The sequence below is a fragment of the Centroberyx gerrardi genome, chromosome 9, assembly GCF_048128805.1.
Source record: "Centroberyx gerrardi isolate f3 chromosome 9, fCenGer3.hap1.cur.20231027, whole genome shotgun sequence".
NCBI classification, from domain to species: domain Eukaryota; kingdom Metazoa; phylum Chordata; class Actinopteri; order Beryciformes; family Berycidae; genus Centroberyx; species Centroberyx gerrardi.
The window spans coordinates 11,765,491-11,793,453 of NC_136005.1; the positions used below are offsets into that span (position 1 = coordinate 11,765,491).

Sequence of the window (27,963 nt, forward strand, 5' to 3'; positions counted from 1 at the left end):
AGAGCAGCGGCGGAGAAGCGAGGGAGACAGACGACAGAATATTCACAGGATAATATTCTTCTCTTTTATCCTTTTTGTGGGAATGTTTTCCTGCCGCGTGAAAGGTTTCAGTGATACTGATTTGGGTTCTGGTAGGAATATGCTATTCTAACTAATGAAACGGCAAAGATACGTTATATAAGGCGAATAACGGAGATGCGACCAACATAGCGGCACATTAATCGCATGTGCTGTACGTTACTGTAACGTTACTGGACGGGCTTGATGTTTGAAAAGGGTCGGCAAGACCTCATGAATTGAATTGAATTTGTTTTTTGTGGGAGCGATATCCTATCTGTTCCATCACATCTTAGATATCAATTCAACTAGCTAGCTTGGAAGCTGCTGCCAATGCTGGTCCATTCAGTATTGTGTGCGTTTGATTTAGCTAGGCGGCTAACCAGGACGCGCTGCCTCTGATGAACCAGTGTGCGTAGCGGAATGATGATCAAAACCCTCACCAGGCACTGATGGCACAGATTAAGTCAAAACCTTGATTAACAATTGGCTATTCACATTATCAAATCCCGTTATATAGCTGGTGTGTCTCGTCAGTGCTGGTGGGGCCTGCGATCATTCATAAACTGTCCTGTATGCGAAGAATGGGCCCATGTCTTAATTTAGAAAACAAAGAATTAGGCTACTTGAGAGGGTAAGCTGGTTAGCTAAGCTTGTTTTCGCGTTTTTAGGTGAGCTAGCGATCTATACTGAGGGATTAGTGACATAGGCTGGACTGGCTACTCCCTGGACACCCTGTATTTCTGAATAGAAGTCACTTTTATATCTATTTCCCCGTTTTTTTTTCCGCGCCGCACCACAATGGACAGTCATACTGGGGGTGACAGCAGTATGGGCGCCGGGGCGGTGGAAGTGGAGCCCATGCCGGGCTATGTGGACCTCATCACCCGAGCCTCCACCGTTATGTTCGGTGCCTTGAGAGACTGTAGCGCCTGCGGTCTGGAGCTCTCCAAACGGACTCTCCTGGATAACGCGTACGTTACCTGGACCGAAATTGCCCTGTTCTTCTTTTGCGCCTTTTTGTGGACGCAGATAAGGCGGGGACTGACAGAATGTATGTTCAAGGTAAGGTCTGAGGAATACATACACACACATTCACAGCACACCTATTTCCCTGCTTCCCAAGGTTAATTTATTTACCTCTTTAATTAATGGATTCAATAGCTCATTCCTTTAGTCTAATTAGGATTCCTGCTATCAATGTGGCCTCTGTGCCTCTCCTCTCCTGGGAATAGTTACTGAAGACACATGCTCTAACTTACAGTGTAAGTGGAATGAGGAAGACCTGTGATATATCTGTGGCCTAGACAAGCACAGACACCATCACCACTACTCAAAGAGGATATCCTCTAATTTCTCTGCTAAATGAGAAATACATTTCCTGAACAGTGAACAGTGAGGATACTCTTTGAAACAGTAGCTTGCTTGACACATTTATCTTGGGGTGTTTTTTGAAATTCTCCATTAGAGAGGCAAAGACAGAGTGATATTGAAAGAATGTGAGGCAGTGTGTGTTTCAGTAGGTAAGAGTGAGTGTGGTTACAGTGTAAAGAGAGCAAGGCAGAAAGTAGAGAGAGAGAGAGGATGTCTGTGGTGTTTGTGTCATGTTGCTACCAAGATTAGATCCAATAGCAGGTTTAAGGTAAGTGAATGAGTCATGAGGAACGGAAAGCCTTCACCCCCTGGTTAGATAGCTTAACCCCTCTGTCAGAAAATATTAACACGTCCCACAATCTACCAAAAACACAGCTGGGAGACAAATCTGAGAAAACGCAGAATCACCCCTGTACACACAACAGCGTTTCCCACATGTTCTTGGGTTGTATCTGGTGGTGTCAGGTGCACATGTAACACAGTAAGAACTTCTGTGTATTTGCTGTGGGTTGCCGTTAATAAGATAATTCAAGGCAAATATTCTACACTTGCACTCTGTGTGCGTATGTGTTTGTGGATTATATGTGGGGCTGGCAGACAGACAGGGGAGGAAGTGTGTGTATGTAATGCAATAAACACCTCTATCTACAGTATTTGTGGTTGGCAGCCACTAATAAGTCGCTGTATAACGAAGACTGTGACAGCCGAACATACAAACATAGGCTGCAAGTGACATATGGCTACTATCAAGGCTCTCACTCTCAGCTTGCACCATAATTCAGTGTCATAATTCTCACGTACAGATGACTATGAGCATGCCGTTGCTTCACAGTTGAAAGAAGTATTTTGATTTAATTATCCCAAAAGCACTGTATAATGTCCCCTCTAATCATTTCACCTGCCAAAGAAGTCCCATAAAGGTTATTTATATCTTATCCTACCCCTCACACATACTATCAACCAACGTGCTGCGTCTTTATCTTTTAATCTGTCATGATGGACTCAAGACAACATATAGTGAGTAAATCAATGACTGTGAGATCTGTTATCATTGTCTCTTAAGTGCAGTCACAGCACAAAAATGTCTGACTGCCAAGCTTACAGCCAGGCGTTTCCTGGCTGGCACATGCTCACATACTGTATGTCACATATCTCAAAGCTGCTGCATGACTTGATAAGAGGAGTTTTGTCATGGTGTGTGGGTGTATGCGTAGGCCTACAAAAGAGGTAATGTGCAGCAGCAGTCATTGTTAGAATCACGCCAGGCTCCTGCTAAAGAAACAAGTGACACTCATCAACAAAATAGCCTTAATTTCTCAGAAAATTCAGTCAAATAATTCACAGAATCTGTATGGTTTGGTTTATTCTCCCTACTTGTGCTGTTATAGTAAAGGACGAATCTACATTCAGGCTTTACATTGGCCTGGGTAACTTTGGGAATCAATCAGAGCATACTCAATTGATCTTCTCCACAAAATCTGATCCAAAGTTTCTGTAGTTTTTTGATACAGTCAGTACAGATCAGTACCTTTTGATACTTTAAAATGAACATAAAAAATGAGTACAATACCAATAGACCCAGCCCTAGTCTGGTATCTGGGCATGAAGACATGGCAGTAAGGCTGGTGTCATAAATATGTCAGGTGCAATAGTTGAGATAAGAGTTCAAGAATGAATTCAATGATGCTATAAATTTTAAAACTTCATTCATGCAGTTAAAAGTGGAACAGTACAGACACTGCTAATCTTTCCTATACTTTCTTGCTTTCTATTTCAAAAAGGCAAACAATAATTGTTATGACGACAATTTTCTCAATTGAAACACACACACACATACATTCATGAGGTTGAACCCTCTGATGGTTGCAGGCTTTAGTCACACTTCCACACAACATTTACCACTATGCAGAAGCAACGGTCAAAATTTGAACAATTGCATTTACATTATTTGAACGGTTCCAAAATGTGACCACCACTTTTAAAAAAATCAGACCCTTGCTCCCACCAAACTGCTGCTGGCATGAAGGGAAATGCATTTTCAAACACATTTTAGAAATTCAGTAGCTACCTGAAGACATTTAAAACAGCAATGTCTCTAAAAGTAGCATCACAACATTGTTTCTCATCACAATTCACCGCCCTCTGCAGCATACTAAATGGACAGTTACAGCCTCAGCAAACCTCAAGGCTGCGAGAGATTGGCCCCAAGCCCAGGTCTCCTTTTTTCCGTCAACCCATCAGAGTCTCTAGTACCTCCACCCTGTTGGTGTTGTCAGGGAGGGGCCCTAACTCGAATCCAACAGTCTCTCCACAGATAGCCTAGATGTGGCCTCTGGCTTGTTATCCTGCCATCAGGGTGGGTGGGGAAGGATTGTTCCCACGTGCTTGATGCTCTGATGATGCTAGAGCAGCATACTGTAGCTCAGGGCCTCATGTGTTAAACCAGATGTGGCTTGAGAATGCAAAAAATGGGGCCTGTTTTTCCTTTTACATATGTGTGTTTCAGCGTACATGTGATTCATTGACCCCTATGGAACAGTATGGGATGGACCCCATATGAGGCCCGGATACTATAAGGGCCGTGAAAGTTGAGGTGCGAGTTTACACTATACAGTGCAGTGCGCTCTTAGGAATTAGGTGAATTAGGAATTGTGTGCCCTCAGTTATTTGGTGCATGTGTGATAGCACCTTTACAGTGCTTACATTAGGGATTGAGGGGATGGGTTCAGTGTTAGGTCAACCGTGCTGAGCTAATGGAAAATGAGTATTGCTGTCATACATCATGAAGGCTGAGGCGGGTTGTCAGCTGAGTACAACCACATTATTTGAGGTCTTATTTGACTACAGCGTAATGACATTGACTTAAGCACAACAGGATAATTTTAATTAATAGATTGAATCTAAAGTAAATAAAACACAATGCGTGTACTAACAACTTATTGAGTATCAGGTTTTCAGGGTGTAGAAATACACAATTGTCATGGTTTCTGATTTGCAGTGAAAGCTGAGCTGCCATGAACAGAATAAATGACAGCACACATAATCATGAGTACACATACTTTATTAGGCTCTGATTGTATGGGACCTTATGGACATTAAGGGTTAGCTTAGAAATCAGTGGACAAAGCAGGGCCCACAGTCATCGGGTAAGCTTATCCGGACGTGATCCTCTGAAGACAGACTGTGGTCATGTGAAGTCGTGTGAAGAACGAGTGTTGGTTCCTCTGACAAACTGTGAAAAGGATATTTTAAGGACATTGAGTCAAAGAGAAGTTTATAGAGTTTTACATGCATCACTTATTAGACCTGTCACTTAATCACAGGGTGAATTTATCAGTCAAATCACAGTCAACTCTGACTGTGGCTGGTAAGTTTTTGGCATTCTATCAGCCACCTTGACCAGTAATTAACAATTGTTCAGAGGTCCTATTTTTGTCTAAAAAAACAAATTTTGCTTGTAAAATAGGGGAAGTTGCTGGTGAATCCAGAATCCATCAGCCTCTACAGCCAATGGATAGAAAAATTAGTTTCCTGTCCTGTCTTCTGTTAGTACATCCAGGCACTTGAGTTATGGATGTTACTGTATAGTCTATAGCAAAGCTTTGAAAAATAGAAATTGACCTACTCAGAATCTGCACATACTCTGGTTTCTGCTGCGTGTTGTTGTATAGATTCCAAGTATCAAAGCAGTCCAAGTGATGCTACCGTCTTTTAATTGCCATGCTGTGTCAGTGGTACCACAGTGACAGCAGCCAGGCCTTGTTAAACATTTGTAAACTTGTACAAGTGCGAGGCTCATACCATTTGGTAGAGCTCACAGGATCAGCCTACTCACCGTCAAAGGCTTCTCTGCTGAAGTTTCTGCATTAGATATTTATTCTTATGCATTTTAATTTTTTACATTTATAGTAATTTAGCCGACCAATCCAATCCTTTCCAAAGCATCTTAAGAGTGAACAGGCAGGGATTCGGTGTCTCGCTCAAATGCACTATGACAGGACATACGACTGTGGATGGACACTCGCTGAATCAATTAGTGACCTTTCGGTTATGGGACAGGCTTTCTAACCACTCTGTTTCCCAATGAGAGTTTCAACATGAGGTAAAGATTGCAAAGCTGGAGGTGTGATGGTTTTAACATCTTTTGTCCTCCCTTAGATTATGTGTTAACTTTACTGTGTTTAGGTTAACTAATGCAGACAAACCAGGGTCAGTGAGAAGCTGTTGGATGAGATAAGGCAGAGATGTATGGCTGGTTGTATGAGTGGTTTTTGTTACATTTCACATTAGGATTGATGCTTGACTGTACGAATGAGCTACTGAGGTTAAATTTAAGACAACTTGTTTAACTTACTCACTCTGTGTATGATAGGCTACTTCAACTCCAGTGTTGAATAATGATATTGTGGTCCATCATAATCAACTGACTCCTCCATAGTACCGTTGTCATTGACATTTTACTGTAAAATTTAGCTCCAGCTAAATCTGTCCCTTAGGTTCAATGTAGAAATGATAACCAGCCATTTCAGGGGAAATGAATGAGAAATGTTGAAAGTCTTTCCTCCCATGTTATGAGTGTCTTCTTAAGGAAATTTACCTAGTAATCCTCAAAATGCCAAGTTATGTCACAAATGGACTGGACTAGTCCCTCATTTTCCTTTTTCCTTTACTCTGCACAACAGTGTTTGTCAGAGCGTGTGCAGGTTTATGCCTCTGTCAGCTTATATTCACGAGAATGGGCATTCATCTAGCAGTTTACAGTATATTTATGAGTTGTGCATTGCATTTATGTGTGTGTAAGTGAGTGTGTGTGTGGTTTCAAGTGCACATGTGCATGCTCATTGCATGTATTTGTCAGCTAAAAGTGTGCATGTGCAGCTTTTAAGTTGTCACTTCCTGCTATATCAGTGCAGTGCCTCGGTGGATGGTGCTGCTCAGAGAAGAGAGAATGGAGGAGGGGAAAAAAAGGAGGAGAGGAAGATGGAAGAGAGCAGTTTAAGAGAGCAGAGAGTTTTTAAAAAGGAGGGAGGAGTTTTGAAGAAGCAGGCTGGGAGACAAAAGGACGATATTGGGTTGAGAGGAGAGGGGTGAGGAGAGGGGGTGATAAGAGGGAAGAGAGAGGGAGAGGAAGGAAGGAAGGGAGATGAGAAGTGGGCAGAGTGTCTAACTTGTGTGACTGTGGACAAGGCTGGTGCTCAGAGCTGCTGGCTCAGCATGCAGCAGCCATCATTAACACACAATACTGCTCTAATACATGGTCTGCCTGGCTGCACGAACACATGCATACACACACACACGTGTGCGCAGGCAGACATACATATACACGCACACATACAGCCTCGGCCCATTCTGCAGAGACAAACACCTACCTATGCACACCTTCTTTCAAATGTTTTTATTGTGAAGCATCATCTCAGGCACCTAACATACATTCATAACATAGACGTATACCCACAGTAAACCTCAAATAAAGATACATTCATCCATACAACCATAGACAAAAAAACAAAAAACAAAATCTGCCCACTCTCCATGTCTACCTACGCACACCTACCGACAGGCACACACACACACACACACACACACACACACTGGCCCTAGCCTCTCAGTCCAGACAAACAAGGCAGGCAGTGGTCAAACCCTCTCAGCAGCAGCAGTTTATAACCCCTCTTAAAAATTCCTCCCACAGCCCCTCATGCACACACAAACAAACACACACACACACACACACACACACACTGTCATGTAGTCACTCAAAGCAGAGAACAGCATGCTCGCCTGCTCCAGCCTTGTTGCAGAGCTTATCTTCCAGAATAGAGCTGAGCAGCAGCTCATTGCCTACTGTTTGGTCTAAATGTCAAAGCAGCCTGAGGTTTGACATGGTCCCTAACCGCAGATCCTAGATCAGGTTCCACTAAGCTCCTGCTCATTGTGGTGCATTAGAATCACAAAGAGGAACCTGATCCTGGATTTGCGGTTTGGGAAAGTGCTATCCATTCTGTCAAAAGTGCCTACTCAGGAGAAACTTCCTTGTAATTTTGACACTGACTAAGGTTTAATTATTATTAGTTGCGTGTATGCTTCGATCGCTCCTCTCCTCTCCTCTTCTCCTCTCCTCTCCTCTCCTCTCCTCTTCTCCTCTCCTCTCCTCTCCTCTCCTCTCCTCTCCTCTCCTCTCCTCTCCTCCCCTCCCCTCTCCTCTCCTCTCCTCTCCTCTCTTCTCCTCTCCTCTCCTCCTCCCCTCTCCTATCTTCCTCTCTGCACATGACTCAGATATCTGCTTCCTCATCACACAGCATTTTAGTGAGCAACAGTTACTATATCGCCTGACACATGATTTATTGATATATTTATCTGAATGTGTCATACATCACAGATACAAAGCTCTCATGGGTTCACACGATGATGTGCCTTTCTTTCCTGTGACCCTCACACCTCTACATCACCAACCCCTCAGTCTCTTACACAAGACTCTGCTGCATACTTTGTCTGCATAATAAAGTCCTCTTACTCCATCAGGCGAACAGAAGGGACAGCAGGCCTCAAGTTTATCCAAAATCTCTTTGTAGTTGTGTTTGAGGGCGGTCCCTGTTGCGTTTGGCTCAAGCAACACAATCCCATCCCTTCTTTTTGTCATCTAACAGGCCTATGATGTTTATGTAACTTTATGTGGCAATTTGTAGGGGGGGCTCTTTCATGTGCTGCAGCAAAGTATGCGCTTTACAACAGACAGTGGGTCAGTGGATGATTTCACTTGATCGTTTAAAAGAGGAGGATGAATCAGAGCCAAAGCAGCCATACATTCCAGTCGGGAAACCACTAGCTACAATCCAGGATCATGAATCAGGGGTCCATTCCAGAAAGCAGGTTCAACAAACTCTGAGTCTAACCCTGAACTCTGAGTTGATTAACCCCGAGATAGGAAACTCAGAGTTTTCGGTTCCAGAACAGCTGATCTGAGTTAGTTCAATCAACTCATATGTTCACCCTGAGTTAAGCGCGTGCGTGACGACAATAAAAAGCCATCACCAATGGAGCTCCGATACTACGATTCACCATGGCAACAGGTAAATAAAAGGCAGAACCTCCATTTTAATCCAGTGGACGTAGAGATATTAATGCATGTGTATGTGGACGGTGCACATTTATCTTTAAAAAAAGAGCCTGAGTCAGAGTGGGGAAAAGTGTCAATAAGTTAACACAATAAAGTTTTATTCAGTGTTGTCCATTAATTCATTTTTTACCAGACTTACATTTCCTTAATGGATGATAAAGTGGTGGAATCTGACTGTGTATTAGGCTATAGCCTACATTACATTTTAAATATATTTGTTCAGCTTTAATCTGACGGGGACAAAACATAGGGGTCAGCAACTGAAGATGAAAAATATAGTTAAAGATTTAAAAAATATATAGATCAAAGACATAGAGACATGATTGTAAGCTCACAATCTGATCCAGTAATGTGTTTGGTGATTTGCACTTGAAAAGGCGTCGAGGTTAAAATACAGTAGATTTAAAATTTTTAGACATCTATTTGTATCTTGGCTCAACAGCATTCAGTGACTTTATTTCAGCTACTTCAACAAATGTAGTAAATTTAAACATTGTCACTGAAATGCTGTTAAAACATGTTAAGACTATGCACCCTATTTAAAAAACTCACTTTCAAACTACATTCTGCAGCTGCACCACGATCCTGCTCACTCAGAAATATTAACATATAATCTCCAATATTATAGGAATGATGTTCCATCAGTGCGACCAATCACATCATGAGTGATAGAGATAATTATTCATTGATCCTACGTGTCTAAAGCTTCATACCGATTTTGTAAATTTAAACTGAGATTACACATTATGTGCAATAAACATTTCAGTGCAGGAACTGCTCTAACAAACTGACAGCTGTCTTGTGTGCACAAAGTCACAGTGTTATAAAAAAAAAAAAAAGAACTTCCACTCGCAAAAAGGACATGCAAAGGTTTTATTCTGAGCTGAGGGTGAATTCACGCTGTGTAGGCTAATATTTGAATGTGAAGGCAAAAAACGCTGTTCAAAGAAATGACTGATGCGCATAAAAGCGGTAACTTTAGATAGTCCTTGAGTAACAAACTAATATCCAACCAGGATTTTGATTCTGACATACAGTAAACCTCTGCTAATTAATGCGCTTTGATACACGCTTTGATACGGATTGAATAATGAGGAAATGAAACAGCGTGTCTGGCTCTGTAAGAGGGAAGAGACAGAGAGAAACTCAGGGTTTGTTGAAGAAAACCTGCCAGCGAGCAGGTTAGGTTCGACCCAGAGTTTAAAACCCGGAGTTTCCCTCATCTCAGGGTTATCAAACTCAGAGTTTTCCCTAAACCTGCTTTCTGGAATACCACCCAGCTCTGTTTGCTGACTGTGACAGTCAAACTCTCTCTTCTGGTCAACTGGAATGTGTTGTGTAGCCTTGACCACTACAGAGCTGCTGTGGTTGTCTCAGTCCCCCTCCCTCTCTCTTTCCTTCCAGAGAGACACTCTGGACAGCCATTCAGCAAACAAAAACACATTGTAGTTGTCAGACTTGGCAGCTGTCTTTCTTCCAACAAGGCCACTCTCTATGACAGTATGAGAGAGAGCAATGGTCAGAGGAAATGAAAGTTCATTGTGTCTGTACACAACATGCACTAGAAAGACTGTGTTTGTGTGAGTGTGTGTGTGTGTGTGTGTGTGTGTGTGTGTGTTTGTATGTGTGTGTGTGTGTGTGTCATTGACATCCACAGGCTGTTGATAATGAATTGGGTACTTCCTTTTGCTTTGGTTCTGGGCAGGATCTCAGAGGCATTCTTGGGATGCAATTAGCTCAGTTTCTCTTTCTAGCTCTCTCTTTCTCTTTCTCTCTCTCTCTCTCTCTCTCTCTCTCTCTCTCTTGTTATGCAGTGGAAGAGGCTAGTACATCCGCATGGGCTTGCAAACGGAAAGGGTGCATTTTTGTACAATTAATGCGACCAGTGTTGTTGCCCAAGCCTTTCTTCTCTGTCTTCCTCTCTTCCCCAAATCCAGCTTGTCCCCTTCTCTTTCTTTGTCTTTCTTTTTTTCTGTCTTTCTTATTTTCTTTTGAAGTAATCGTCTCTCTGTCGTCATTGCTTTTCCTCCTCCTCTCTCTCTCTTCCTCCTCCTCTCTCTCCACCCCTTCGTCTTGGTTTCGGTTAGCGTAACAACGTAGCTAGTTAGCCCAGAGCTGTGTGTGTGTGTGTGTGTGTGTGACATCTGCCAGCGATTACAGAGGTTGTTGTAACAAAATGACTTCTGCGAAGGTGTGACTCAGCCAGACCACACAGACCACACTCTCCAGTCACAACTTTAAAATCCCCGGAAACAGGGTTAAGACATGATACGTTGTTAAAGGATTACATATCTGCATAGTGCAGGTGCTTAAAATCTAAAGCCACAAACTGACTCAAGGACAGAGCCAACAGTCAAAACTTCTTCAAAGTTGACTGTTGACTTCAAAGTGAGACTGATGAAGCTGTATGAGAAGCACTTAGCTCATGACAGTCTTCAGTAAAGATCCTTTTTTTTGCAGTAAATCCATAGTCCTGGGCCTTGAGTGTGCAGTTCACTTTAGATTTGATGAACTCTTGACCCATAGTATATGCTGTGCACAAAGCTTTATCCCTTTTTCTTCATAGTTCGTTTTGTTTTGTGGATCTTTGTAAGAGGCAATCTTCAGTTAGGGTGTCTGCACTTCCTTAAAAAGTCACACACAGACACACACAGACACACACACACACACACGCAAGTTCTTTTCTCATTACCTATAGTGTTGTGGCCTAGTTAGTAGTGTTAATAGAATCAACGATCACCTGTGGTATATGTCTATGTTTGTGTGTGTGTGTGAATTTTAAGCTAGGTTACCTGTGGGTGCCGTGGGTAATAACTGCGATCTCATAAACCACAGTGTTCCTCCACCTCTCGGTTCTGTACATACACACATTGGCCTGGTGAAGACACACACACATACTGTATATACACATACACGCAGAGTTGCTCCTCCTCTCTGTGTTGCCAATGACATGGTTGCTGCATTATGAATGACAGCCATATGTCTCCTTGCTGACAGTTTGGACGGAGAGCAGCTTGTGTGAATAACTAAACATTTCTCTGCCTTGTTCCTCACAATCAAAGATCTTCAGTGGCTGGGGAAAAGATGAGACTCTCTTTATCTTTCTCTCTCTCTGGACATAAGATGTCTTGGTGTGTTACTTTTGAAGGTATTGTCTGTAAAGTGAAAGTTGAGGGTTTATAATGGCTGTCAAATACAGTGTGTGGGACAGACAGAGAGAGAGAGAGAGAGAGAGAAAGAGAGAGAACCCACTATAATGTCACACTGTTTAGTGTGATAGCCTTTAGGCGTAAATAAAAGCCATATGACCACAGATCACAAGCTCAGCGTTATCACTGTTCATAGCAAAACAATAGATACAACTGCACAGAATAAAGGGCTTACTGTACTAAACAGTCTCATTAGCTAGGTCTGTACTGCTGTAGGGGATTCCCTCTGTGTGAAGTGGTATCATATCCAGAGTAGGAAAATGATGTTTTGTCTACTTGCTGGAGTCGGTAGTACATCCCAACATTTTTCCACACAGCTTGGTTTTCTTTTTTTTTTTTAAGAATAGAACAGGATCTCCAGATCATAGTTGGTCACCTGCCAAAGTGGCTGCTAGAGTAGACAAACTTACCATCCTCAGTCGAAATTCACCAGCATTGTGGTTTACGTCAATTTCCTACCCTGATCCTAACCTCAAGAAGTTAAGGCCTTGATACCTGAAAAACAATTGAAGGCATTGTGGTACTACAGTTAACAATTAGCCTATACCAAAAATATTTTTATGATACATTTGTTACCTAGGTCAATATATTCGCCTTGATTTTGTCTACACTGTCTCAAAATGTTGCTCATCATGGCATTTAGAAAAGGATTAAGATCTTTTCATTGTTTTGACATGATGACATGAAATGTGAATGAGTCTGTCCTGTCAGGTGTGATAGTGTTTGACAGCCAGTCTGTTGAAAGGCTCTGTAATATGAATGCCCTGGGCTAACTGAACTCTCCCTAGAGGAGTACACTAGTGGACAGTGTATTTGATTTGATATTGGAAATAGAAAAAGACATGATAAAAAATATTCATGTCCAGTATATTTTACCCCAGAGGATAGTGCAGGAAAGTGTGTATTTACATTATTTTCCTTCCATTGTAGTGCTTGATGAGCGGACATATCTACACTCATTAAAAATAAAATCTACCCTAAAACACAATCACAACAACCTTCTCCTAAAGCTAGGATTCAGCGAACCAAGTTGCTAATCTGTGATGTTATTAACAAACAAAACCTGACGCTGCTCCACAAATGTGTGTGTGTGTGTGAATGTATGGTCTCTAGTGAGTGTGTATTTTAGCTTTATCCTGTGAAGGTGTTCTGCCACTAAAGCCAGGTTAAATTACTCTGATGCTCCAGGAGTCAATTAGAGCACGAAATGTGGGGTTAACGCCTCCACTGGGAACAACTAATAGGCTAGACCTCCTTACAGGTGCACCTGCTTACTGTTGCCCTGTCAGCACATACACACACACGCACACACACACACACAAATGCCAGAATACTCGTGCAGGAAGTGTGCACACGCCACTGCACACTGAAAGGCCTCAGACCCGTGTCATATTTGAATGTATTTGATGTATCTGTACAGCTGCAACAGAACACATTGCAGGGTTTTTCCTGACTTAAAATAGGTCTTTGGCAGCGGCCCTGCGATGAGAGCCAGATAAAGTCATATGCTAATTTGCATATTAATAGCAGTTGCCATACCAATCAACAATCTACTTTTTAAGACCATTTTAATACCAGTTAAAATGAAATGTAAGACCAATTCTGCCACTGGAATGAAAAAAAAACGGAAAAAAAACAAGTTCTCCTGTCAGGTCTACATGACTGGACTGATTTCTCGATAGAAAAACAACAGCCCACCAAGAAAACATTTTAAGACCTCTAAACAGAATGGAAGACTAAAAAGCTGCATTTAATAGTATTGAAAGACTTTTGAGGCCTCCAATTTAGGTAAATAAACTCAAGACATTTTCAAGACATTTTACGGGCCTGCAGACATCCTGAATTTGTTCCCAATGCTTTGTTAGTCAACACATCAACTGCTAGCTGCTTTTGAGAAGTAAAGTCTGACCAATATAGTGACAAGTTTGTGTTACTAACTTGATGGTCAGATGGCCACAATGCACCAGATTAGGGTTAGGGTTAGGGTCGAATGATTCAAAATGGTGTTATTTCTTGTTTTTTCACTTATGCGTTAGCAGAAATGCTTTAGCAGCCACCAAAATATAAAAAATTAAATATATATATGCAGGAAAAAAGCTGCATTGGAGCGAACATTTCATCACCAGACTTCAAGTTCGCTCACCTGTTGCTGTATAGATAATATATAATATATTCAAATAAGAAACAGGTCTGAAACCTTCCAGTTTGCGGTAGGATATTTTAAACTGTGTGGACTATTGTTCTTGCTTTGACTGGCACCTGCCAAGAGTACTACTGTGCCCATTGTTTCTGTGTGTGTGGGTGTGTGTGTGTGTGTGCGTGTGCTGTTCTTCATGTCATTATATTCCCCGCTGTTTCGGCTATGTGTGTTTCTCCACTGAGTCACTCACATCCCCCGGCGGCCATGCTGACGGATCAGAGGCCGGCGGCAGAACGCGGGCGAATTATAAGCCGACTCACCTCCCGGGGACCGCATCTCCCAGCATGCATCACAGCTGTCTGTCAGCTGCTTCAGATCCCAGTGAGTGGGCAGTGAGACAGGGGTGAGAGTAGGTCGGGACTGAAAAAAAAAAAGCTGCATTACCCAGGCTGCAGTAAGCTGGGGAGGTTAGGAGTGTGTGTGTGTGTGTGTGAGAGAGAGAGAGAGAGAGACTAGAGAAGGAGAACAAAGAGGTACTCTCTGGCCCCTTCTGTCTCTGTTTGGGGTAAGAGCTTTGTTCCCCCATGACAGCTGTCCCCTCATCGCCTCATTGAGAGGGGGGGGGGGTAACCCAGAGTGAAAGAGGAGGCGGTGGGGTAGAAGAGAGAGATGTCTAATGGAGGAGAGATTTGAGGAGGAGAGAAAGAGGTGTATGACGGTGGAGGAATGGCAGACCAGGGTCAAATAGTATTTGCAAATAACCAATGTTTGTTTTAACCTACATAGAGCACCAGATGGGTTTGCAGGACAACTCAGCTAGTGTCGGATGAGTTGCTAATGACAGAAGAGTATACTAAATTAACTTGCAAATACTCTAATATTCCTGGCACTCATTGGATTGGCCTTTGCAAATACCATTTGATCCAGGTCTGGAAAAGGATGGAGAGAGAACAGAGGGAAACTGTGACAGGACTGGGGTTAAAAAGGGAGACTGAGACGGAGAGAGTGACTTTAGTTTGACAGAGCAAGAGGAATGAAAGAGAGTGAGAGAGAGAGCGAGCCTTATTGAACAGATCCACACACAAGCCAGCATCCTGACTCACTGGCCCACTTTATCCTCTTATGTAACCGGCCAGTGGAGTCCATTCAACCTCTCTCCGCTCTCATCCCTTGCTTCCAGGAAGGGCAGAGTGGGGAAACGGAGGACTGGAGAGAGAGAGCGGGGGGTGAAGGGAGAGCCATGGGGTACAGCTGGATTTGGTTGAGCGGAGAAAGAGAGGAAAGGACGGGGAAAGGAAAGGAGAGGGAGAGAGAGCTTTTAGCCACCCTGTAGGATCCTGGCAGCATGAGCCGCCATCCCTGCATGGTTGCTAAGGGAACCACTTATTCGTTGTGAAGTCTCATTCACTCTCACTCTCTCTTTTCCTCTCATACACACTGTGTTTCTCTAATTGCTTCCTGAGCCTCTCTTCTTGTTCCTTTTCCCCTTCTCTTAAATGATAATTCCAGTTATTCCGCCTTGGCCTTATTTTCGTAGTTTTTGCCATCATGACGATTGATTGTGTTCAGAATTTCCTCACTTGCTTCACTGCAGAGCTTTGCATACTTCCAGTTCGCCGGGAGCGCTGCTCTGCAACACACACACATACAGAGCCAATGTAATCTCCAACAGTGGAACCCAAAATGCGGTTGAAATTTGTCCTTTCTGCACAATGGGACCTTCCTACATTTGATTTTCCGATTACTCTGCATAAGTATGCTGCGTTTATGCCAATATGAACAACTGCCAACTGGGAAAAACCTCCTAGTGGTAATTACAAGTGGGTTGGATTTTTTTACGGGCTCCCATATCTCCCACCTGGCGTCACGAATTGCGGAAGCATGTCAACACAGGTGGTAAACATAGCAGGGAATCCACTGATGCCAGCAGCCCAAGGTATCTGCTGTAGTGCATTTATGGTTGATCTTAAATTCATAAATGCAAATGATTTTGGATGTGGGCGTTCCAATGAGTAAAACACATAAAAAGGCCATTCTTACACTTCTTCCAAATTGACCTGAATGCAACAGAAAACCATCAGGAAGTTTTAGCAACCTTAAAAGAGTATCAAATGGACTATTATAACTGAAATATTGGGATATTTCAATATTTCAATCGCAGGATTTTAAACACGTGTAACTGCGGTGTGTGAGTGTTATTGTGTTGAAAGTTTGTGTTTTAATCACTTTTGCGATTCAACTACAGCTACATAAAGCTCTACGGCGAAGTAAGTGACGAAATTCTGAACACAGCCAATCGTCATGATGGCAAAAACTAAGAAAATAACCGGAATTATCCTTTAAGGGTTTTTCTTCATTCCATCGTTCTCCCTCTTTGGCAGGAAGAGGAAAGGGGCAGAAGAGAAAAGCAAAATGAGAGCCAGTGACGCCCTGAGGTAGAGAATGAGCTCAGCCAGGGTCTGTCTGTCAGAGAGAGAGAGATAGAGAGAAAGAGAGAGATAGAGAGAGAGAAAGAGAGAGTGCTGCTGAGTGGTCGTAGGTTCCAGTTGAGTGTAATTCAAGGCCCTGTCATTTATCTGACTAGTGGATTATCTCACCGTCCTTGACCCAGTATACCCCCACTCTGTAGGCTGGCATAGAAAACTAAAGTAGATGGACAGAGTGGGCGGCTGGGACAGAGCGAGACGGTGGCATAGAGATAGAATAGGATGGAGCCATTGGTGGGGTGTTATAGAGATAGACGGCACAGAGGGAAGCAGTGGGTAGGGTGGTACAGAGATAAATAGGACAGGAGTAAAAACAGCGGGTCGGACAGTATAGAGCTAAATAGAATAGAGTGAGACAGTGGGTATGGTGGCATTAGCGGAGGATGCAGCAGCAGCAGTGAAGCAGCAGTATAATGATTAATGAATAAGATATGGGCTGCAGAGCTGAGACTGGGCGTTTGCATCAGCCACTGGTGTGTTTCACCCTTCGCTGTCCGTATGTGTGTGTGTGTGCGTGTGTGTGTGTGTGTGGTAAGGGGTGATGATGATAAGCTCACAGGCCTCAGAGTGATGCAGCTCACGCGGGGGTGATGTGGTGGAAGCGGTCGGGGAGGGAGGGATGGCGGGAGGAGGGGGTGCTGTGTGCTGACAGCTGGCCTCTATAAATAAATGTCGCAGGCAGGGGGGGAGACACAGGGGTGGAGAGAGAGAGAAGCAACGGAGGGAGCTGGGAGGAAAGAGGGAGGGAGGGGGGAGAAGTGGGGAGAGAGAGGGGGGGAGGAGGAGAGAGTGGGATTGATAGAGCTGTATTGAAATAGAGAGAGAGAGAGAGAGATCAAGAGGAATGTCGCGAGTATCTTGCTGTGCTCCCCAATCGTGACTCACTAAACATGCGCCACATGTCACCGTGGTCTCGACCAATCAGAAGCCCCAGGTGGGGTCAGCTGATGCAGCATGCTGCCTCTCTGTTTCTGCCTGTGTCACGACCGCACACTGCCGCTGTTACTTTTTTATCTTGTATCGATCTTTCTCTGTCAACTGCCTTCTCTGTCTGTCTGTCTTGTTCTCTTTGTCTCATTTTCTCTGACGTAGAGACACAGTCTAATCCAGAAAAGACAGCAAAGAACCAAATAACGGCCAGAAAGCAAATGAAAGGTAGATGAGAGACAGAATAGATAAATGACAGAGAGAATATCACTGTTGTCGTGTGAAAACCTTTTTAACAGCCTTGCCATGTTTGTGATTTGCATGTTCTTCCATGAATTGAAATTTTACATGTTTCTTTAGGATTCAAGAGCAATGAAACCAATTTAAAACCCATTCTGTCACTTAAATTACATAGGTAAGAAGGGTATCAATAGGTAATGAAGTGCTGTTTTATTAATTCCTGAAAATATGGCTTTCAGAGGATACATGGTTTTCATTTGGCCACAGTAGTATCCCCCTCCACTAATTGATCATGTAATCAATCGCAGAGCCTGGTCCTATCTTGTACTATAGACTAGTAGCTTGGTGACAACTGATTGAGATGTATCACTGAAACAGGCACCTTTCACTTTCCTGTCTCCAGTTACACAGTTCACTTGCATTTCAAAGTGGTGGTGGAGGTGGTGTGTGTGTGTGTGTGTGTGTGTGTGTGCGCGTGCTTGTGTGTGTGTTTGTGAGGCATCTCCTCTGTCAAGAGGTAAGATAAGAAGCTGGGGTTTGGTTTCCCGTCTTGGCACAGCCATGACACACTGAACACCTGTCTGTCTACTCGCCTATCTGATGTACCTGTCTTTCTATCCTTACCTGTCTAGTGTCTACCTGCCTGTCTGTCTGTCTTTGTGCCTCCCTGTATGTCCGTCTTTGCATCTCACTACTATTTTACCTGGGTTGGAAACTGACAAAATTTGATCAATGCCGATTCCACAACATTTCCTTAACAATTCCCTTATCGGTTCCTTACTTATACATAGCCTAAATCCCCAAAAAGTCTGAAAATGATTGAAATTCTGCTACCAATCCCAAATTAGAATGAATAAAAAAAATAGTATTACCTGTTCATGCCATTCTGTTTTATTATTGTGTTACTTCTTGAAAATCACTCAAGCCTCCAAAACTGTACACACATCACATAGCTGTACACTGTGTGTGCAAATGACTGTGAAGAGTGTGTGTGTTCAGTACATGTCTCTCTGCCTGTCTTGTCCATCTGTGTGTGCGTCGGCCTTCATTTCTCCAGTGCTGCCCAGTGATGTGAATCTCTCTTTGTGCTAGCTGCAAACCTGTCAGTCTGTCTGCCTGTCCACATACAGCTCAGTGAGTTTAGCATGGCACTAACACTGTCAAAGTCAGGGGGTTCAATTCCCACTGGGGCTACCCATGCTAAAAATGTACGCGCTCATGGTGCTGCAAAGCCCTTGTTGCTTTCCTTTTTGCATGGCTTCTGTTGTGGTGGAGCTGCAGACTGTTAAAGTGTTATCGGGACAGAGAGAAAGGTCGAGGGGAGAGAAAAAAGGAGGCAAAAGATGGGACTGAATGTTCGAGAAAGCAGTAAGATTGGGAAAGGGAAGATAAGTGAATGCATCAGTGGGTGTGGTTGTCTGGTGGGGGGTGGTGGTGGTGGTTGGGTTGTATTATCAGGCTACATCAGGAGGTCAGGAAGCTTCTCTCTGACTTCCTCTATTTCTGCTTGCATAGCAAACTATAAGCATGGGCAGACTTGTGCAAGACACGTTTCTGTGTTTCGTGTCACGTGCATGTGACGTTGCTTACTGTTGATTGTGTGTGTGTATTTGTGTGTGACGGTCAGAGAAAAAGAAAAAAGAGAAAGAGCATTTATTTGTGAGTGAACAACTCCCATTATTTACTTTGACTGTACATAATACTCTTATACATTCTCTGGCATCCTCCAAGATATAGTATCTGTAATCTAGAGTATCTGTGCCTCAGCAATAAACATCCTGCCATTGTCAGTTACACTGGCAGTAGGCCAATAGCGGGTCATCTGTCACTTTCTATCAATATGTCAATATAAAGAGCTATATATACAAAAATCACCACCTGAAGTTTAATGTCCAACACCTCTAAAATATAGAGGATCCAGTCTGTGAATGTTGGCATTTTGCAAATCACAGACTTCAGTTAGGTACTATCCAACACACAAGTTTTACTTTTTTTTCCGTGGTGGACTTCTCATTTTGGAAGTTCAACACTTTTCAAATACTGCCACGTCAGCTGTCCTGTTTAGTTTCACTGTGTCTTGATTATGATGTGTTTACTTTCAGCAGCCTCTCACCAAGAAAGAGGATAAATAACTGTTACAGAAACTTATCTGTGAGATGGAGGGTCGCTCATCTGTTGAAGCTACAATGCCCAGTGTCCTCTTCATGCTGACTTTGTTTCTCTCATTTAGTCCCAGTGTTGTTTTCTCCAGCCAGCACTTATTAGTTCAGAAAAATGTTGTAATAGTTAAGACCCCCTCTGGAAACCATCTGTAGTCCTGCTGGCCTTGGATCAAATAAAACCTCGGCTTTCTCTCTAATGTCTCCTCCGCTCTTTCTCCCTCTCAGCCTCCCTACTGTCACAATAATGGATTTCCAAAAGGAGATATCTACTTTGAAAAATGTGACACCTTCTCTGACAAAATGAGCACTGGCAAGAAAATAAAAAGTTATTATCTATTTTAAGACCTTACACCTTAAATGGCTACATAGAATTTTGGAATGAAACCCTTGAAATTATAGTGGACTTGACGTTAGTTTACAAACGCGCCATCTAGATTAAATAGTTATTGTTTCCCAAGGCCTCACAGCAGTTCACACAGCCGCATATCTAAAGAATCTGCCAAGAATGATCCTCTAACTGACTTCCTCACATCTTCTGACTTTGATTCTTGTTGTTTCTCTCTCCCTTGCCCCTGTAGCCGCTAGCACAGTGGTGCAGGCTGCTGCCCAAAGATGCTGCCAAGATGCCGGAGAGCGCGTGGAAGCTGGTCTTCTACACCATGTCGTGGTCCTACAGCACCTACCTGCTCTTCTTCACCTCCTACTCCTTCTTCCACGACCCCCCCTCTGTCTTCTACGGTAAGATACACCAAGGCATGGAAGTAAAAGGAGGAGGAGTGTGGTATTGTGTGTGCAGATAATGAAATGTTCATGCAGCTACCACTCTATGCACCAGTCATTCATTCATTCATTCATTCATTCATTCCTTTATTTGCCCGTTCATTTGATGGTTGGGTTGCTTTCAATTCATTTAATTCAAAGTGTAAATTGAAACTGCAATTCACATGGAAATAAAGAGCCTTCAATGTCAATAATTTCTTTAGAAACTGGCTAAATGGAAAATCCATTTTCTGAATTGATTGAATTGAAAGTGAATTCACCCTGACTGTGACTCATTCATGTTTTGAACCTGGTCCATATTAGATAAAGGTTGAGCTCGGAATGTGCCCATCTAAGGCTGCGTTCACACATAGTGTTTTTTGATGTGTAAAAAGCGCAGCCTGGAGCGTTTTTTGTGAGGAGAAATAAAAAGCGGATCACGGCAACGTCACCGGACGTTAGCTGAGCAGCTGCTAGCTCACTAACCAGCTGGTTAGCTCTTCTAGTAATCTCAGAGACACTCTGTGGGGTTAAAACATGGCTTTGAGTATTCAAATAGCTATCTTTAGCGGTGCACTTCGCATATGATGAGCAGGCTATTGGTTCTCGCGTATGCTGAGCCTTCAACCAATCACTCTGCCTCAACCATTCTCTCATCCTCCTATCACATTTATTCTTCCGCTGCATTTAAGCTTTCAAACACCCACTCCCAGAATATCAGCTGTTTTGTCACATCCAACCACCACCGTTTCCCCTGTGGTTTCCATATGACTGGTTCATGAGTTTTATGATCCATGAACAAGTTTTATGATTCATTAAAGGGTTAAAGGAGGCGTCACATGGCTTCAACAGCTTCATACAGCTTCCTGCTGCATACAGGCCACATTAGCCTAACTTGACCCCAAATTCACTTTTACTTCCCCTTAGTCTATAGTAGGAGAAGCTCGGCCTTGTGAACGAACCCACTGTGTCTGCTCCTCATCTCTTATTTAACAGTCAAACAGAAGCTACATTTATCTTAAAGGAACTACAGATTTGCATGGTTTGTATTTGAAAGAGACTAGACTGAACATGGCTCTATTTTTCACTTACCTACACAGTAAATGAGCACACTTTTACACACCTGTGCGTGTACACATACATACACACACACACACACACACACACACTCACAGAAAAATACATACACAATCACTATCCTTGTTAAACAATTAAGTATCACTCTCTTTCTCTTTTATCCTATCATCACTGATGCTATTATCCATATACAACCAATAAACTTTCATTCACTCAGTCATTATTGTCTCTTTCCTTATTCCAAGCACATTCAGATGTACCGTAGCCATCGTAGAAGCCCCGCCTTTTACTGCATACAGCAAGAAAATGTTCCACGTTTAAGAGAACATTTAGAGTAGAAAGTTTAAATCCTGTTGTCTTTACAGCCATCAGGAGGCACCAGGAGTGATCTGACGAGCGGCTGACTGAGAGAGAAGTTTTATGATACAAATAAATTCAGTTCTACCTGATAACATTTGAAAAATAATTAGCTGCATCAGTGGACCTAATGGAGGATAGATGCGTGACGAGGGACTTCTACGGCAGCTATCACTGTAGTGCTAATGGAGAATAGATGCAGGAAAGATGTGCAATGGGGATTCCACTCATAAGCTGTTGATGTCTTTTATAGCCTCCTGGCCTATTCCATCAGACATGGAGGTGTCAGGGCTCCGGTCCAGCTGCATCACGCTGAGTGGGGCTAGCAAAGGCTCGTTGACAGCACTAGGTTCATCTTTAAAAGCCACATCACCTCTAATAGCTGTCAGCCTGAGATGTGTGCAGGAGCAACCTAATGTGGCTGGACTCTTAGGAAGAGGGTGAGAGAGAGAGAGAGAGAGAGAGAGAGAAGAGAGGGTGAGAGATCTGAAGCAAAATAGAGGAGGTAAGCAAGATAATTTACAAAATGAAGAGAAAAGGAAAGTGGGAGTCATAGAGAAAGTGTATCCAGAGGAGAAGAAAAAGGAGAGGGCTCCAGTTCCCATATTATCCCTGGGCAGCTCTTCCGTTGCGATGCAGCTAGCGACCTTCCTCTCAATGTTTAATGACGGAAGGTCCAATCAATAAACATTACACAAGGTCCAAATGTAACCCCATCTCACTGGAGACAAAAGTTACTCAAACAACCAAGGAGAAAGTTTCCGTCCAACATCCATCCGTCTGATAGGTTTTAGAGACATGAGCTTGCCCGGTAGCCGTCACAGACATTTGGCCTTTTTGCCTGTGGTACTTAGACGCCCTCTCTAATTCTCTCAGGGTAAAACCTGATACCCCCGGCCTCTCCGCTCCCACTATACCAGCCACCCCAGCTGCCCCCATCACATCTGGTGTTCCCCCCCGAAGTCACTAAGTCACTGTCTATAGCTGAGTATCTGGTGATGTTTGTGTCCAAGTGTGTGCGTGTGCGTGGGTGCGGATTCCTGTGTACTTGCATCCATCTTATGTCTAGGACAGTGTCTGTGTGTGTGTGTGTGTGTATGTGTGTGTATCATTGTTCCCACTACATATATATATATATTCATCTCCGACAGCCCACTGCGGCAAGGTCGTCATTCTGCCGCACAAAGATTTTTCAAACACAATAAATATTTCTGCCATGATTGTTCCTGCACCAGTTGTTCCTCATCAAATGCATTATAATCTACATCACCAAACCAAAGGATTCTAGACTGGCTGTGTAGAGCGTTATCAGTAATGCTGTGGGATGTCCGCCATTTATTAGTCTGTGCTGAAAGGGGGTGAATGCACTGCAGACCCAGTTTTGCAAGGCATGCATGTGAGAGGCAGAGACAGACGACGAACGTCTCCTCGGCTTGAGCTTGCATCGATTAGCAGTGAGCTTGAAGTAAAAGGGCATGTGCCTGTTTCCAGCTCTCTGAGAAAATCACGACACAGTTGCCTCCTTGTGTTTTATAGTGTGTGCAACAGTCATTTTTGTGAATATGTAAAAACCTCTCCTTTTGCTGAAAAAACATGACAGAAAATGTTGCAATGCATCAAGAAGCAACAAGAAAGAAAAGCTATTACAAATTACATGTAAAACAGTATTTTAAGCCTACATCTATTGTAGTCTGTTCATATAAGGCCTTATTATTCAGGATTTTGAACAATCTGTGTCATTCATCTCAAAACTTTAAAATCTTTCTTTCACCTGTTTCCTCTCCTTCATTCATTATTTGACAATTCATGACTGAAGTGAATGTAATTGGTCAGTAAGGGATCGTATCTTTCACCTGAATCCACCTTGTCAGTTTCAAAGCAAGAGCTGATATTTGTAATGTTTTGTACTCTCAGTGTGTATCAGGCCCTAACTACTCCTCTATCCCTCTGCCCAGACTGGAAGAGCGGTATGTCGGTGCCTACGGACATCGCCATAGCCTACCTGATCCAAGGCAGCTTCTACGGACACTCCATCTACGCTACAGTCTACATGGACGCATGGAGGAAGGACTCCACTGTCATGGTCGTGCACCACGTCATCACACTGGCTCTCATTACATTCTCCTACGCCTTCAGGTATTCTTGTTTTCTTGTATAATGTCATAACACTTTCAGTCCAAGTTTAGATCAACTTGTCAGGGATGGAGATTGACCACTAGATTGACCACTAGGGCACTGAGGTCATGAAACCCACTCAGCACATAAATAGCGATCTAAATTTCAAATCAAGAAAATGAGGAAAAACACCAAAATTGCAGCCACAAGGTTGAAATAAACAGCAGTGTACAGGAGGTATAGACAGGGAAAACAGCATACAGACTAATAGCATTGCAACTTCAGCTGACTATTATACTTCCATCTGATTATCAAGGCTACATTTCAAACTCTCTCTCCATTCAGTTTTTGTTGGCACAGACACACCGTAATTCGAAGAAGCCCAGATGCGCTGTCATGAATTATGGTCATTGTGCTACACTAACCTGCTTTAGGCACTTGGCAGCATTAAATCTTGATTGGTTGAACACTACATTGCTGGAAATTGCCAGCTTCATGCATCACCTGAAATGAATCCAAAACAAAAACTTCCTTGGCGGGCTGTTAATTTACGTGGGCACTGTATGGGAAACACTGACATGATACAGAATGCTGCATGCACATGAGGCCGTCAGCCCCCTGTCTACAGATAAAGTGATTTCACAGAAAATAGGAGATCCCGGCCACAGTTGTCACTGTTCAGCGAAAACTGAAACAGGTAACCTGATAAAGCCACAATCGAAAAATGCTCCAGTGCCTTTCCTCGCTGTAATCAAATGAAAATAATCTGCACAATAACTGAAAGAAAATTGATTTTTGTATTTTCCCAAAGACAGATAGGACTCTGTCTTCAAAACATACTGCATCACTGCAGCGATTATTTTAGCAGTCTTTTGCTGACTGTATTGACAAAATATTCTGTATTTACTACTACATTGTTATCAGAGAGGTTTGGTCCCAGCTACCTGGTACCAGCACCTAATACTACCCAAGTGCCCCTGAGCAAGGACACCTATCTTCCACTTACATGTGCCTGCTCTACTGGTGTTAGCTACCATTAGCTTACCACACTGTAATGCAACACAACAGTTACTTGCAATATATCTGTCTTTTTGTATATAAACCATACATATATATTCCCATCCCCCCAGATATCACAACATAGGGATACTGGTGTTGTTCCTCCATGACATCAACGACATCCAGCTGGAGTTCACCAAGCTCAACGTCTACCTGAAGTCCAGAGGAGGAAGCTATTACCTCCTCAATGATATCCTGTCCAACATGGGCTCTGTCAGCTTCAGCATCACCTGGTGAGGCTCAACACACACACACACACACACACACTTGGCCTCTCTTCTCTCTTCTTGTAGCCTTGATAGCTTCACCACTACTAAGGCTATCTCCGTCTCTCTCTGTCTCTCATTCTCCCCGTAATGCAGAAGATTAATAGAGATGTATAATATTTCCCACCACTAACTGTCCGTTCTTCTCCCTTCTCCCTCCCTACCAGGTTTTGGTTCCGTCTCTACTGGTTCCCCCTCAAAGTGCTGTATGCCACATGTGTGTCCAGCCTCCAGTCTGTCCCCAACATCCCCTTCTACTTCTTCTTCAACGCCCTGCTCCTGGCCCTGCTGCTCATGAATATCTACTGGTTCTTGGTGAGGAGGACACACACACACACACACAACCAGCGCTAGTGGTCACATACACAACACATAAATGACTGTAAACCAAACTGAAATATTACAAATCAGAAAGTGTTTATGTTTCAGTGTTTGATTCTCTTGAGAAGCACTGCCACAACAATAACATACTCTTGTTTCTCTCTCTCTCTCTCTCTCTGTCCCTCTTCTCTTTTCCTCTCCTCTCCTTTCGCAGTTCATTGTGGTGTTTGTGGTGAAGGTGCTGAAGATGAAGGAGGTGAACGACGTCAGGGAGTACGAGGACGAGGACGGCGCCAAGGCAGCAGCGGGTCTGCTCAGACACAGAGACCCCCAGGCAGAAAACAACGGTGGTGATGATGATGATGATGATGCTGGACATCACAACTCTGCCCAGGGGTGAGCACCTTCAAGTCCTTTCATTCAGTTCATCTGACAGAGAGGGAACACAGCACAGGGTGGCAAATTACCACCAGACAAATGTTGGTATATTTTCACTGTGGCTGGTAAGTTTGTTTTTTCTAACCAACCAGTGTTTAAAGGTGCTATTTGTAGAATTTTCAGATAGATAAATCATTACCACGTTAATTTTGAGACATGAGTGTAATTACTGTAAACAAACCAGACCATCGCCAAGAAGACTGGCAGTATCTACACTGCATGTTAAATTGTGAGCTACGGGGTCGGATTTAGAAGAAAATCCGCTGGATTGCTTTATGGCACAAAACATGAAGAGGCCACAGGTTTTATGGAAATTGTGGTGTGAATTTTGAGAAACACTAGCACTAACAATGCCACTGGTTAGGGAAAGAGATACATTGATGTTTGAAAATGCTACACATAGCACCTGTAAACCATTTTTCTTTCTATTCTAAAAATCAGTTTGGCTGGTCAAATGGCAAATGTGGCTGATAAACGTTGGAGTCCACCAGTCACTGTCCTGACACATCCTTGCAATTATTTTGATCAGTAAGGTGCTCTATAAGAGAACACACAATAGAGTAATATGGAGTTATTCATGTATCCTTTGTATTACTCATTACTACATCATGGTGACTTGTTAATGGTGGAAACTGAGTACAGAGTCTAGCCACGCTGCCACAGTAAGCTTTAGACCAGAAAATGCTAACTTGACTAAAAGCATGGAATATCTCCATGTTTCTACCTTTATCTTGAGTTATGGATTCATCTGTCTTTATCTGTGGAGCTGCCTTGACCCTTCTGTGGCTGTCGTGTACCTGTATCATCCTCTACTGATTAGCATGGTAGCCTTTGACCACTGCAACTCATAAGCCCCTTACACTGTCGATCTCTCTCTCTCTCACAAACACACACACACACACACAGAAACACACAGTCTTACCACACAATCTTAGAGATGTGACATGTATGTGAGCACCATGTTTCCCTAATCCTCTCCCTGAGTAAACCTGTGAACACAGACACACACACTCCAGACCCAAGTCAAATAGTATTTGCAAATTATCCTTAGTGTTTGTTTGTGTTTGTTTTCACAGTACATTCTGTTTGAGTGCAATAAAGTATTTGAATGTCAAATTAGTATGCTTTTCTGTCATGGTCAATGTACATGGCACTATCTAAGCTGTCCTGATGTGGCCCAGCCCAGCCATTTGGTTCATTCTAGCAGGTTAAAACAAATATTATTATTATTTAGTTTTTTGCCCCGTCCGGCTTCCTGTTGCCCCTCCCCCTCCTCTTGTATGGAGGCGTAGACGCAGGAAGAGCAGATCTCTCTCTCCCATGGAGCTTATTGTGTAACAAGCTGCCCTGATAGGTTGATAGGATCAAAGAGCCTCTGTCCATATGGAGATGTGATTATGTAGCAGTGTTAACCTCACCCACTCCTTATCTGCCTGGCCTTGAACACTGGTGATATCCTCTCTGCCTGCTAGTACCACACATCTGCTGATCACCTCGTCTAGCAAGTGTATTCTCTACCTTTCTCTACCTTTCTCCCTCTTTCTCTATCTCTCTCTCTCTCTCATTCCCGTCCTATCCGAGTCTCCACCTCTCTCTCTGAACCCTTGTCTCTAACTCCTCTCTCTTCATGTCCGTTCTCTCTGCCTACAGGAAGCACGTGCAGAACGGGATCACCAAGGAGAAGCATCTATAACCGGCTCTCCGTCGCCACCACCTGGCACTAAGCTGCAAGTACAAGCAAGACAAGAGCCCACCTTGGTCGGTTCACGCTCAAAAACCGTGGCCGAGAGAAGAAAGAAAAAAGAAAAGGATGGAAAATACCAAGTTAGGGGCAATGAATTCTTATTCTTTTCTTTTTTTCG

General features: G+C 43.2%; 1 protein-coding gene across 1 annotated transcript; it reads left to right on the top strand.

Moving 5' to 3' along the window:
* The first annotated feature begins 23 nt into the window (after window positions 1–23).
* Window positions 24–27,919, top strand: cers1 (ceramide synthase 1). Its single transcript, XM_071921823.2, has 7 exons — window positions 24–1,122; window positions 20,288–20,447; window positions 23,858–24,038; window positions 25,148–25,309; window positions 25,510–25,657; window positions 25,878–26,059; window positions 27,752–27,919. Exons 1-7 carry the CDS (start codon window positions 859–861, stop codon window positions 27,792–27,794), a joined length of 1,140 nt encoding a protein of 379 aa, XP_071777924.1. The 5' UTR covers window positions 24–858; the 3' UTR covers window positions 27,795–27,919.
* The last annotated feature ends 44 nt before the right edge of the window (window positions 27,920–27,963 follow it).

Excerpts from the sequence above, each read along its gene's own strand:
- cers1 (XM_071921823.2), top strand. The coding sequence starts at position 859 with ATGGACAGTCATACTGGGGGTGACAGCAGTATGGGCGCCGGGGCGGTG. Across the intron at positions 1,123-20,287 it reads TGACAGAATGTATGTTCAAG|CCGCTAGCACAGTGGTGCAG; the intron begins GTAAGGTCTGAG and ends TTGCCCCTGTAG. Across the intron at positions 25,310-25,509 it reads GTCAGCTTCAGCATCACCTG|GTTTTGGTTCCGTCTCTACT; the intron begins GTGAGGCTCAAC and ends CCTCCCTACCAG.